At 49.8% G+C, this 12,555-nt stretch overlaps 1 protein-coding gene across 1 annotated transcript in view; it reads right to left on the bottom strand.

Annotated features, from left to right (window-relative positions):
• Positions 1-446: 446 nt before the first annotated feature.
• The window catches only part of TRPC5 (transient receptor potential cation channel subfamily C member 5), a 71,084-nt gene continuing 58,975 nt past the window's right edge, over positions 447-12,555 (bottom strand). Inside the window, exons 7-10 of the mRNA XM_059859459.1 lie at positions 9,436-9,642; positions 8,301-8,342; positions 6,531-6,620; positions 447-5,859 (exon numbers count right to left, since the gene is read on the bottom strand). Of these exons, the coding sequence (XP_059715442.1) occupies positions 5,125-5,859; positions 6,531-6,620; positions 8,301-8,342; positions 9,436-9,642 (1,074 nt within the window). The 3' untranslated portion in view covers positions 447-5,124. The remainder of the gene's footprint in view (positions 5,860-6,530; positions 6,621-8,300; positions 8,343-9,435; positions 9,643-12,555) is intronic.

The raw sequence follows: 12,555 nt of genomic DNA, 5'->3' as shown, positions 1-12,555 counted from the left end.
GCTTTTCTTTGGGATTTTGGTCCTTTGGAAAGGAAAGGAGCAACACCAAAGGGAAAGGAAGGGGGACAAACACGTCATGGTGTGAGAGCAGTGAGTGCTTGGGGGGCTCCCAGTGCTAGAAACCCCAGAGGTGATTCAGATCCTTGCTTACCCTGCTGCTCACTGTCAGTAACATCCAGGTCCCCAGGGCAGGGACAGTGCTCCTGTGCCTGGCAGGGAGCTCAGAGTGCCCTTGCCCTGCCAGACCCTTCCTAGAGCTCCTCTTGCTCAAACCCAAGACCTTTCTCCAGAGTGAACACTGGAGAAAACACCTTGTACAGAGAAATCTGTGGGAGGAGCCCCTCCCAGGGATGCAGGGGACAGTGTCCACCTGTCCAGGCTCCCCCAGCAGCCACAGTGCTGGCCACCCTCTGGTGCCTGGGGGGGTGTCCAGAGCTGCTGTCCCCTCTCCTGGAGCAGAGCAGGCAGCAGGGCCACCCTGCTCCAGTCCCAGCCTCCCTCTGCCCTCCTGTGACACCCAGGTGAGCTCTCCTTGCCCGTGGTGGGGTGAGAAGTGATGATCACAGAGGTGATGGTGTGAAATTTCCCTATAGCCCTACCCTGGTATACACATCCTGGTGTGCACCAGTGCTGAGCTGCCTGTGGAGCCCCTCACCGTGCTCAGAATCCTGTTGTACCAACCAATTTTAACCTCTTTCAAAGGGTTTAGAGTCATACATTAATATATTTATTTAAATACTCTTTAATATTTACAGTGGCTGTTTCTGCTAAAAATCGTGTTACAGGGGCTGTGGGGAAAGGGGTGGAACACAAAGACAGGAAGGTGACATTTGGGGTGAGGCATAAACCACAAAAGCAAAGGTGTCAGAATTTAGGCTTCCAGGGTATGCTGCTCCTGCTCTCTGTCTACTGCAGAAGTCCCCTAAATTCCCTTCATGGGGAAACCATGCGAGTTTCCTACATGGAAAATTATCATAACAGACATAACAGTTAAATCCTAACCTGAATTAGTTGTAAGAAAATAAAAGTACCTACTGCTGCTACCAGTGTCACCTACGTCCTGTCTATAGCGCCTTGGAACTGGAAAGTGCTTCTAAACTATGAACTAACCCCCCCTGCGAGGTAGGTAAGTATTATTATCCCTATTTTACAGATGGGGAAACTGAGGCATTCCAGAGGCTGAGTGACTTGCCCAAGGTCACAGGGGAGGCAGAGGCAGAGCAGGGAGTGGAGCTGAGCTCCCTCCTGGCTCTGAACCTGCCCATGCTTCCTCTGAGGGGACACGGGTACAAACACAGGAGTATTTACATATTTACCAGCAAGTGAGCCGTGTACCAATGCAGTTATCCAAATAACCTGCACTGATAATTCAGTTAATTTCTTGTTTCTGAAGCAATTTAGGTAATCTCTGACCTGAGTACAAACACCTCCCAGCTCTATTAAATTCTTGACCCTGGGTGCTATTTGTTAACTTTTTAATTGGTGATGATGCCCCATCCCTGGAAGTGTCCAAGGACAGGGCTTGGAGCAACCTGGCCTTGTGGAAGGGGCCCTGCCCGTGGCAGGGGGGCTGGAACAGGAACTTTAAGGTCCCTTCCAACCCAAACCACTCCTTAATTCCATGACCAGGTGTGCTGTTTTACAAAGCCAGGTGAAAATGCCACTGGGATGGGAGGCGAGAAGAAAAAAAATGCAACTTCAAGAGCAAGAGACCTAAGAAAGGAAAAGTGGTTGAAAAATCTGTTCTTCCTAACTCCAAACTCCAAGGGTCCTTCTTGAAGCCCACAGAATAAAGGCCAGGTGTGAACCAGCAGAGCCAAGGAAAGGTTTGACTCCCCACAGGAGAAACTCAAGTGTTCCACCAGCTCCTGCCCTGAGCTGAGACAGCACAGGGGTCATTCACTGATTTCTCTGCAGGAGAAAAGAACTTTCACTAAAACATGCTCTCATTTTTGAGCAACTGAAAGCAGAAAAACACTGGTGCAGTCCCAAATACTGTGCTGCAAGTGAATTAAGCAAAACCTGGGTGGGGTTTGTTTTATCAAATGTATTTTTCAGAACCCACTTCAATTTCCGCTCCCCTGAAGCTCCTGTTTTAGCATAATAATAATTCACCAGCTGCTCCAAAGTCTATTGCTATCAACAGGGATGCATGGATGCAATCAAAGAGAATTTTGCCTTTTGGGGGGACCAATTTGAGTTTTTCAAACTCCTGGACACGTGTATTAATCACAGCCAAATCAAATATTGGTGTTGGATTCCAGAGTCAGCTCAGACTCGCTGCTAGCTGGGAGCAGGGAAGGATTTCAGTCACGAAACAAAGCCCAGGGGAGCCCCAGCCAGGGGGCCAGAGAGCATCTCCCCCTCGATCCCAGCCCTGGGGATGCAGATCTGCCATCCACTGCCACGGGGCAGCTCCCAGCCCTGCCCTTTCGGCACCAGCAGGGGATAGTGACTCACACTGCCCGCAGGAAAGGGATTTTTGCATTTTTGGGGGCAGCACTGCTGAGTTAATTCTGTCTCTTTGTGCTGTTTGTACCTGGCAATGCATTCGAGTGTGAGCTGTGTCACCGGGCTGGGTGCTGGTTCTCACTGCACACTTCAAAGCCTTTCTGCTGTCCAAGGACACAAACCCAGCTTCTGGCCCAATTTGATATAATCTGCATAACTGTACTTGAATTGTTTTCATTCTTCCTCCTTACCCAGGAAATGCCACAAAGATTCTCTGGCCCCTCTGTCCAGCAGAGTCCCCAGGCTGCAGAGTGGGTCAGGTGAGGCACCACAGGACCCGAATCCACCCCCCTGCAGCAGCTCCTGCTCATGTTTGTCTTTGCAGAAATGTGCTCAGTTTGGTTTCCTGACCTGTGGGGCTCTTATTGTGACCACTGCCTGGGTGGGTTCTGCCGTGGCTCTCCCCCATCCATGGATTTGCTCCCCCAGCCAGGGGTGCCTGATCTCCTGAGGGAATGATCAGCAAGCTGCTTCCCCCTCGGGTTTTGCAAATCTCCTCGTGTGCCACCAATGTCAGCTGGCTCAGCTTTCCATGAGGGAAGAGGAAATGCAGTTTTCAAAGACAACCCTAACCCTGCAATTAGTGTGAAAGCCCGAAATCTGTTGATACAGAAATGCCTTTCACTCTGCCTTAACTAACACATCCAGAGGCTTAAATATTTGGGGTTTTACACTGCCTGCTGCTAACAAGACTGCTGTCACTATAAGCAAGGAATACAGAATTGGCTTGGAGTCTCTGCTGGTTTATCCCAGCACCAGGGCTGCCCTGGAGCCACAGAGGTCTGCCCTGAGCACTGCCATGGGTTTGGGGTGCTGGCACCTCAGCTCTGCCCCAGCAGCTGCTGCAGCACCCACTCTTCTCTCTGTGCTCCACCTGCTGGGTGAAGCTGCACGAGTGCCCAGAGGAAGAACCCCACAAGGGGAGTTTTCCCCCACAAGAGGAGGGAGGCAGGGTTAAAACTCGGGCAGAGCATCCAGCTGCAGGTGCTCCAGCATCTCCCACCCCCCTGACCCTCCGTGCTGCCAGCAGAGCTGCTCCTGCCCTGCTGGTGGATCTGACCTGCTCCAGTGGCAGGTGTGGATTGTCCAGCACTATGTTCCTCCAGAGGCAATTCACAACCCAGTTCCCAGGTGAGGGGATTGCTGGCAGCCACCCTGGGGAAATGCTGGAGCTCCACAGCCCCTCCAGGGAGCAGAGCCCTGCAGGAGGGCAGGAATGGGGACAGGAATGGGGACAGGAATGGGGACAGGAATGAAGCCATTCCCGAGCTCCTGGGCAGGACCTGCTCCCTCCAAGGAAGCAGCTGACCAAGATCAGCTCTGAGGTGGTGCTGAGTGCCAATTATCTGTGCTCCTTAGCAACACTGCAGAATAAAGTCCAAGTATCCCATTGTTAAAAAATTAAAATAAAGCCCCCTAAAAGTCCCTGTTAAGAATTCAACCACCTTGCCCTTGATGGGGCTTTCCCCCCCCTCTGATGCTCCTTGGGACAGCAGCAGTGACAGTGTTAAGCCCTGTCCAGACACTCCCACAGCTGGGGAAGTAAAAGAAAATAAAAGAGACCATCTCCTGCCACACTCCTTTTTGTTACACCTCAGAGAAGGACCTGCAGAGCTGTTCCATGCTGCTGCAGCTCTTGCTTAGGCTGCTTTCAGACCTGCAGCTCAGGGGCCCAGGGAGGATGCCCTCCCTCAGGAGATGGATTTCCCCCTGGCACCCATCAGAGAGGCAGCAAAAAGTGAATGCAGCACTGGAAGTAAAATCAGGAATTGCAAAATAAGGGCAAGGCTTAGAGCTGGGTTTTGGTTCAGCCTATTAGAAACTACTCTGAGGTTTGTATTTTAAGCAGCCAGGATTGTTTTGGGTTGTTTTGGGTTGTTTTCTTTTCAGTTCATCTACACAGGAGTTGGAGGCAAGGCCAGGTGCTGGCTCCCACTGTCAGCCTAATTGGAAGGTCCTTCTGCTCCCCAAAAGGGAAATTAGGTAAATAAGCAAATATGTTAGCAACAAAAACATGATCCAGGTGGATGATCAAAGGGGTCTCATATTCAGTAATACTTTACAATATTAATATAGTGGCCTGAAAAAACAAGCACAACCAAAAGAAGTCATATTGCTTAAAGGAAACAAAAAAACACCTGTTATAGGCCAAAACCCCTTTAAAAAATATTTTCAGTGTGATTCTCAGCCTCCTGCTGAACAGCTGTTTGTGTTGATGAGGAACACTGAGCAGGATGCAGAGCCAATGGTGCTGGGCAGCAGCACTGAAACCCAGCTGGGCTGGGATGATGATGGGAGCACTGGAGAAATCCTTTCCTTAGCCACCTGCATGCCTCACGTCTGTGGGGCTTGGAGACTAAGACTGCATCCAAAGGGATTCCTGTGGTTTATGGCAACCTTATAAATGGTGCAACCATTCATTTAGCATTAGTGAGTGTAAAAAAAAGTAAATTAAAAAAGGTGCAGATGGCTATAAAATAGGCTGTAACATAAGTAGGCTTACACTTTTTTTTCACCTGTGGACAGAAAGGAAACAGTGATGCTGAACCAGATGAGAGCAAACAATTACCAATACTTGGCTGAGTTTTGCAGTGAGAGTTAAGAGAGCTTTGCTCAGAGCCGAGTGGTAACATGATCCTCCTGCCCATCTTTCCACTGGTTTATAAACAAGTCACAGGCCTCTCCCCAGGAATCAAACACATCCTCTGATGAGTCTATAAGTTTGGAGTTAGAGGAACAAATACTGGAAGCACAGTGAAGGGAACTGGTACAAACCACAGGGCACTCCTTGCTCTGTCCCGTGAGTCTCGTGTTCCCACTGTAGGCCACCTCATTGAGGTTAATTTCACTTTTGGAACAATTCTCTTCCCTCTCTCTGTCCATGGGAGAATATTTAATGTCTTTCCACATGTAGTGTGGCTGGATGATCCCGTCTGAAATGGTGTACATGGGTTCTGAGCTGGGCTCGGGGACGTGGCCGTTCATCTTGGAGAAGAGCAGCCCCAGCCTCTTGAAGGATTCCTTCTTGGAGCTGGAGAGTCTCTGAACCCTGTTCCCGTTGCGCACAAAGGAGCGCTTGCTGATCCCGTTGCTTTTCGGCCTCTCCTCCACCATGTTGATGCCAGACATGGTTTTAATCAGGGCAGACACGTTGAAGTCCTTTTTCTTGTTGGCTACATTGAAGGACACGCTCTTGGCTCTGGGTTTTTCTCCAGCATTGTCCTCGTTTGTCTCCTCCTTTTGGGACACCTCTGTGCTGCTGGTAGAGTAACTTCTCCTCTGGGGCTTCCTGTTGCCTAAGAGGTCAAGAACTTCATAGCGAAAGCTCGAGATGTCCTGTTTTAATTCCTGGGGCAAGAGGAGACAGGAGTTACCCCCAGCAGCCTTATCTGACATGAAAGAATGACCACATTCCCTCAGCTGTGCCAGTGGCTGGTACCAAATCACACAAGAACATCACATCCCCGTCCAGTGCCACACAGAAATGTGTTGGTAGTGCTGAGAACTGGGGACCTCACAAGGCTTTTGTCTCCAAAGGCTGGGGACTGGCCCTGATGATCAACCCTCCCTGCACACCTCAAAAAGTCAGATAAGAGAGTTACAGAAAAGGGAATACTGCTGAAATAGGGCAGGAATGGTGTCTGGCTGATAGGCCCAAATTTACATTTGTTTGTGAGTGTTCTTAATATCCATCAACCCCAACCCATTCATCAACTCTGTCTGCATTAGGACTGGGAATGTGATGTTGACTCAAATCACATCTTTCACTCCTGCTCTCTTCCAATGCTTTTGTCTGCATAGCACATTGTATATTAACATTTGGGAGATGGTCATATAGGAAGACACTCAATATTAACTCACTCTGCCCACAAAACCCCACAGGCCCATCAGATGCATTCCCAGCTCCAGTCACAGTCCTATTTCCACACATCACAAATCACCTTAACAGGTTAGTGCAAACTCTGCAAGTGGCTGTTTGAATTAATAAAACCAATTATTATTGAGGAATAATAAGCTACCTTGAAGTTTTCTTCAGTTAAACCTTCGTTGGTTTTGGAAGTTCTTATCATTGCAGCGACGTATCTTTTCACAAGATTTCTTATCACTTCCTGGAACAGGAAACAGTCCAAGTGATTCAACTGCTAGCTCAGCCCAAACTCTGCTCTTGCTGCGTTTCCCTGAGCTCTTGCCAACAGCAGCTGTCCTGACTCTGCTGGCTAAAAACCACTCACCACCAGAAACAAAATGCTTCCTTTTAAGCAGAGCAAACCTTGGGAAGGGGTGATACAGCTTCCACCTCTCATGGAGGCTCAGTTTTGAACTAAAGGCAAAGCAGTTGTTTCGTGCTGGGGCTTGGAGATGTGTAAGTCATGCAGAAAGAAATTCTCAGAGTGATCTCTCCAAGCAGTTCTTGGATGTGCTCTTTAATCTCAGCTGCTGAAAGGTTTTACAATTACCAATCTCATGTGCACACTGCGTATCGTGATGGGCTAAATTTGGCATCTGAAGGTGGTTTGTCAAGTCTTTGAAGCCAAGGAGGCCATGTGAGCAATAAATAATGTGAAGAGCAGCCAGGATCCCATGGGTCAATGGACATTCACCTCAAACCACATCTGCAGCTGCCTGAGTGTTCCCTAAGGGCAGAAACTCCTTTCAGGGTGGCTGCACCACGCGTGGGCAGCACTGGAAGGGCCAAACCACACTCTCAGTGACTTCTCCAGGGACTCTCCCTCCTCTGTGTCACCTGTCTGCTACACTCCATGTTTTTGGTTGGATGAGCTCCATTTTGCTCTGCTCATGTCCCTCCCTGATGCCTTCACGGAAGCAAACTGGTGCTTTGAGCTTGCACATTTATCTGTGCCAGCCAAAACACACCCAGGCTGTTTGTGCCTGCTGTGTGCAGGGAAGAGACCACTCCAAACCTGCCCTGCATCTTCCCCCCTTCACAAACAAGTCTGAGCAACACCAAGCTGAGGATGGTGTCAGCAGCAAGGCTTTGCTGGGAGGTTTTTCAGAGATCCCAATGCCGCAGCCGTAAGCTGTGCTGTGAAGTCAGAAAGCACCATATGCCAGTTGTCAGAGGTGACTAATTATGTTAACCACCAACTTCTGATAAAAGTGCTCTTCAGAAAGCAGGAGATGTCTTAAGTAAGACAAATTACTAATGGCTTTTGGCAGTGGAGCCTAACATAGAGCCTAACATTTTGGAGAATATTTTTCCTTCCAGCGTGCTGGCATAATGCATCCCACTGAATTCAAGGGCTGAAGCTGGTGTTTTTAATGAAGTTCCATCCTTTTGTGGGTTGAGTTTAATGAGTACTTGATGACAGACAGGCTGAGAATAAACAAACCAGCAAGATTCAATAAAGGAATCATTCCTCCTTCCCGAGCTGTCCCTAACAAAAGAATATCCCAACCACAGTCTGAGTTAGGGGTGCTTTACAAAAAAGAGCAAGAGAGGAACAATTCAGGAGTGTAAAAATGCTGCAGGAATAGTTTTAATCAGGATGTCCTGACAGCCTGATGGCAATGGGGATGTGACCTTGACTTCAGCAGCCACACTGATACCTGCAAGTTTTCCACTATTCCAGAGGGGCTGAAAGGCAAGGACAGATTTACTGAACCATCCACCTCCAACGAGGAAATGCTTTAATCCATGATAAGCTAAATCCTCTTAGAGGACCTACACTTACCAAAATATATGCTGGAAGCAAGCAAGAATTGAAGTATTGGAAAATGAGGAAGAGAAAGAAACAGCAAGTAAAAACTTTATGTGCCCAAAAGTTTACCTGGTAATGTTGATTCTGAATCAGGTTGTCAGCGTGACGTTCCTGGAAAGAGAAAGGCACAGGGGTGTCACCTGTCTGCTCCTGCCTTTAGAGCTCCCCATGGCTCTGAGCAAGTGTCTCAGGGTTAGCTGGGTGTGTGTTCTATCACCATCTGTCAGAGCTGGGGCAGTTCTCTGCTGTTCCTTGGGCAGTTTTATCTCTCCCACAGCCCATCCTCCCTCCAGGAGATCTCTGCTGTCCATGGCCAGGGAGTGTCCCTGCAGGGCCGATCAAATTCCAGCATCCCATGGGGAGATGCTCCGCCCAGGGGAGGAGCCAAGCATTCCTACCTGGATCTAATCTGCCCTGGGAACAGCCCAGCAGCCTTTGCCCACTGCATTCCCAGAGGAGCAGCTTTCTCCTGCCCTGCATTCCCAGAGGGAGAGCAGGCCCATCTCCAGCAGCCCTGGAGCTGCAGAGGAAAACTCCCCCCTTGTGCAGGATCCCTGCTCCAGCAGAACCACAGCTGGCACTGCAGGAGGGCTGAGCCCCCCTGGGATGGGACTGTGCCACCACCCTGAGCCATCCTGGGATGGGACTGTGCCACCACCCTGAGCCCCCCTGGGATGGGACTGTGCCACCACCCTGAGCCCCCCTGGGATGGGACTGTGCCACCACCCTGAGCCCCCCTGGGATGGGACTGTGCCACCACCCTGAGCCCCCCTGGGATGGGACTGTGCCACCGCCCTGAGCCCCCCTGGGATGGGGCTGTGCCACCAGCCTGAGCCCCCCTGGGATGGGACTGTGCCACCACCCTGACACACAGGGGGTCAGGACATGCTCTGACTCTGGCAGTGGGGTTTTTTTTTGTTTGTTTGTACTACTGCATTTTTATTTTTAGTTTTCCTAGTAAAGAGCTGTTATTCCTATTCCCGTATCTTTGCCTGAGAGATTCTTAGTTTCAAAATCATAATAATTTGGAGGGAGGGGGTTTACATTTCCCATTTCACAGGAGGCTCCTGCCTTCCTTAGCAGACACCTAGTTTTTCAAACCCAGACAGCTAGTGATGATCCAGCAACCCCCTGCTGATCCCTCAGGACCCTGAATATCCCCAACACCCTCCAGAAACCAAGCACAAACCCATGAGCTCCTTACTGTGAATGTTTTGAGGTTTTCGTGCCTCTTCTGCTCGTTGTCAGAGTCATCTCCTGGGCACAGCTGGTTGTGGATCCACTTGCAAAGGTACCAGACAGACTTGGGGCTGGGGACGATGTTAAAAGGAGGGGGCAGAGTGGCGCCTTCGTCGAAGTAACTCATCCAGAGCTTCGTCCGCGCAAACTTCCACTCGATGTCCGCGTGGTCCTGTGGGACGAGGGCAGAGACCATCAGCAGCTGCAGACAGCTGTTCCTGGAGCCAGGCTGAGCAGGGCAGGTGTGAGGGATTCCCCCAGCTTCAGGCACAGCAGTGTCACTCCTTACATCTCCCTCGCTGGGGGTGGGCGTAAAAAAATTGGTGTGAAATGTAGCTGGAGTGAAAAAATACCAACCACGGAGAGGCCAGAGGAGAGCAATACCCAGCAAGGAGAATTCCCTGTGCTAGAGGCCAAAGGAAAGCAATACCCAGCAAGGAGAATTCCCTGTGCTAGAGGCCAAAGGAGAGCAATACCCAGCAAGGAGAATTCCCTGTGCTAGAGGCCAGAGGAGAGCAATACCCAGCAAGGAGAATTCCCTGTGCTAGAGGCCACAGGAGAGCAATACCCAGCAAGGAGAATGCCCTGTGCTAGAGGCCAGAGGAGAGCAATACCCAGCAAGGAGAATTCCCTGTGCTAGAGGCCAAAGGAAAGCAATACCCAGCAAGGAGAATTCCCTGTGCTAGAGGCCAAAGGAAAGCAATACCCAGCAAGGAGAATTCCCTGTGCTAGAGGCCAGAGGAGAGCAATACCCAGCAAGGAGAATGCCCTGTGCTAGAGGCCAGAGGAGAGCAATACCCAGCAAGGAGAATGCCCTGTGCTAGAGGCCAGAGGAGAGCAATACCCAGCAAGGAGAATGCCCTGTGCTAGAGGCCAGAGGAGAGCAATACCCAGCAAGGAGAATGCCCTGTGCTAGAGGCCAGAGGAGAGCAATACCCAGCAAGGAGAATTCCCTGTGCTAAAGACCAGCTTTGTCCTTAAGAGGTTGTGCTTATTAGCTCATCAATGCAAGAAGCAAGAAAACACATTTCTTATTTTGCTCTTTGCTAGCGTTTTTATTATCACAAACCGCTGTTCCTCATGTCTAAATCCAATGAATTCTCATATTCTACCCTGGGAAAAAGGTTTTCCATAGTGGTTTTTGATTTGTTTTTTATAGCCTCCATTAATTCTGCTCTTATAAGGAAATGACACATTTTATGTGTGCTGTATTTTACATCTTGCCTCTGCATTATCCTTACAGAAGCCAGGAGACATTTTACTCTTGGGTTGGTGGGTTTTGTATTTATATTATCACCATGATGGCTTGCTGTGCCCTGGTGTTTTTCACCCCACCAAAGTGGAGGTGGGAAGTTAACACCATCCTTTCACAGCTGCACAGACACACACGGGGTCCATCCAGTCCCCAGGAAAGGAATGCTGAGTTATGGAAGAGACTGACCTCACAGACTTCAGAATAGCTGGGTTTGGGGAGCAAAATTTAGTCAATTTTTAATGATGGTGGAGCCAACCCAGTAACACAGTGCATATTCCAACACCATGGCAGAGGCAGCTCCCTGCAGCCAGAGATGCTGCATAGACCCAAAACAGACCTCGTGCTGCTTTGTGCTAGATTTAAAGTTGAAAAAAATGCCACTGCTTGGTAGGTTCTGCAGAAATTCTGACATTAGACAGAAAAGGGGGGGAAATAATTTGTGCTGAACACGGCTGGCACCAGTGGAGTGAGCAGAAATGGTGTAGTGTGTGTTGTTACCTCTGCAGAGCAGCGCTAAGCTGATGGTTGTGACATTTCAGCATTTGCGTGAACGGTGTCTGACACCAGATTAAACCAAAGCCACGGTGATTCAGGCTGAGAACGGCACAAGGTGGGAGAAAAGGACAATGCAGGACTTCAGTTTTCTGAGGAGATTTCAGCGAGGCTGGAACAAGCAGCTTATTGAGCGAGGGGTGCTGGGCTGCAGCTCTGGCAGGCAGGCACTGAAGTGTAGGACAGGGAGTTTAATAAAATATTGCTGAACATCTACCCAAAAAATTGCTACACCGGCTCTCTGGCCATGCTCCAGTGCCCTGACACGGGTAAAATATGCTCACATTTTGACAGTGAGGTGCAGCTGAACTCCATTTTGGTAATGTATTCAAATTATGTGCAGCCCTGGATTCAGAACGACTGTCTCGGTGGCCCGGGTGCACATTAATCTCTGCAGATGGTTGAACCAGCCCAGAACATCATTGTCCCCTGCCAGTTTACCACAGGGGCTCTTTGCAAGCCACAGGGAAGCTCAGAAGTGCAGCCTGTCATGCCCTTTTTTCCTCAAACACCATCACACCCCGTAAACAGGTGAGCTGCAGCATTGCTGTGAACTATCACCAGTTGATGCTGCTGGAAATTAAGTCCTGGGTAGTAAAAAAAAAAAGCAGTTTGTAGCAGTAGGAATAACTGCCACCATTTAAAAAAAAAAAAAAAAAGAAAATAAAAAGAACAACTCCTGCTCATTTTTAGTTCATTTGTCTCTGCCTCAGCCCCTTCCAGAAGCAGGGCTGGCTGCTCCCTGCCCACACCTGAAAGCTCCCTCACCTCATGCCCATCTTTCCACCTGAACCTTTCCAGGTCTGGGCAGCTTGAGCTGAAACCAGAGGAACGATGGGCACTGCAGGCCAGGTGAGCCCAGAGGGACCAGGGAGGGGGGAGAGAAGGGGCCTGAGCTGCCCTTTCTGTGCTTCACCTGGATATAGAATCATTATCATGGAAAAGCCCTCTAAGATCATCAACTCCAGCCATTCCCCAAGGCCACCACCACTAACCCCTGGCCCACATCTCCCCTCCTTCTAAATCCCTCCAGGGATGGGGACCACACCACTGCCCTGGGCAGCTGTGTCAGTGCTGGACAAATCTTTAGGAAAAGGAATTTTTCCTGGTATCCAAGCTAAACCTCCCCTGCTCTCTAGCAGGAAAAGCCCAGTGGCAGCTGCACGTTGCTGCTCTGAGCATCTACAGCATTTTGTAGGGGAAGATCTGCATGAGCCCAGGGTTGGATTACTCAGCCCTGCTGGGGCTGAGCAGGAACTAAACCTGGCAGCACTGCCT

This window comes from Haemorhous mexicanus, chromosome 14, assembly GCF_027477595.1.
Source record: "Haemorhous mexicanus isolate bHaeMex1 chromosome 14, bHaeMex1.pri, whole genome shotgun sequence".
In the NCBI taxonomy this organism is placed as follows: domain Eukaryota; kingdom Metazoa; phylum Chordata; class Aves; order Passeriformes; family Fringillidae; genus Haemorhous; species Haemorhous mexicanus.
Note: the sequence above shows the minus strand (reverse complement) of the source record. Positions and strands in the feature narration are given on the sequence as shown.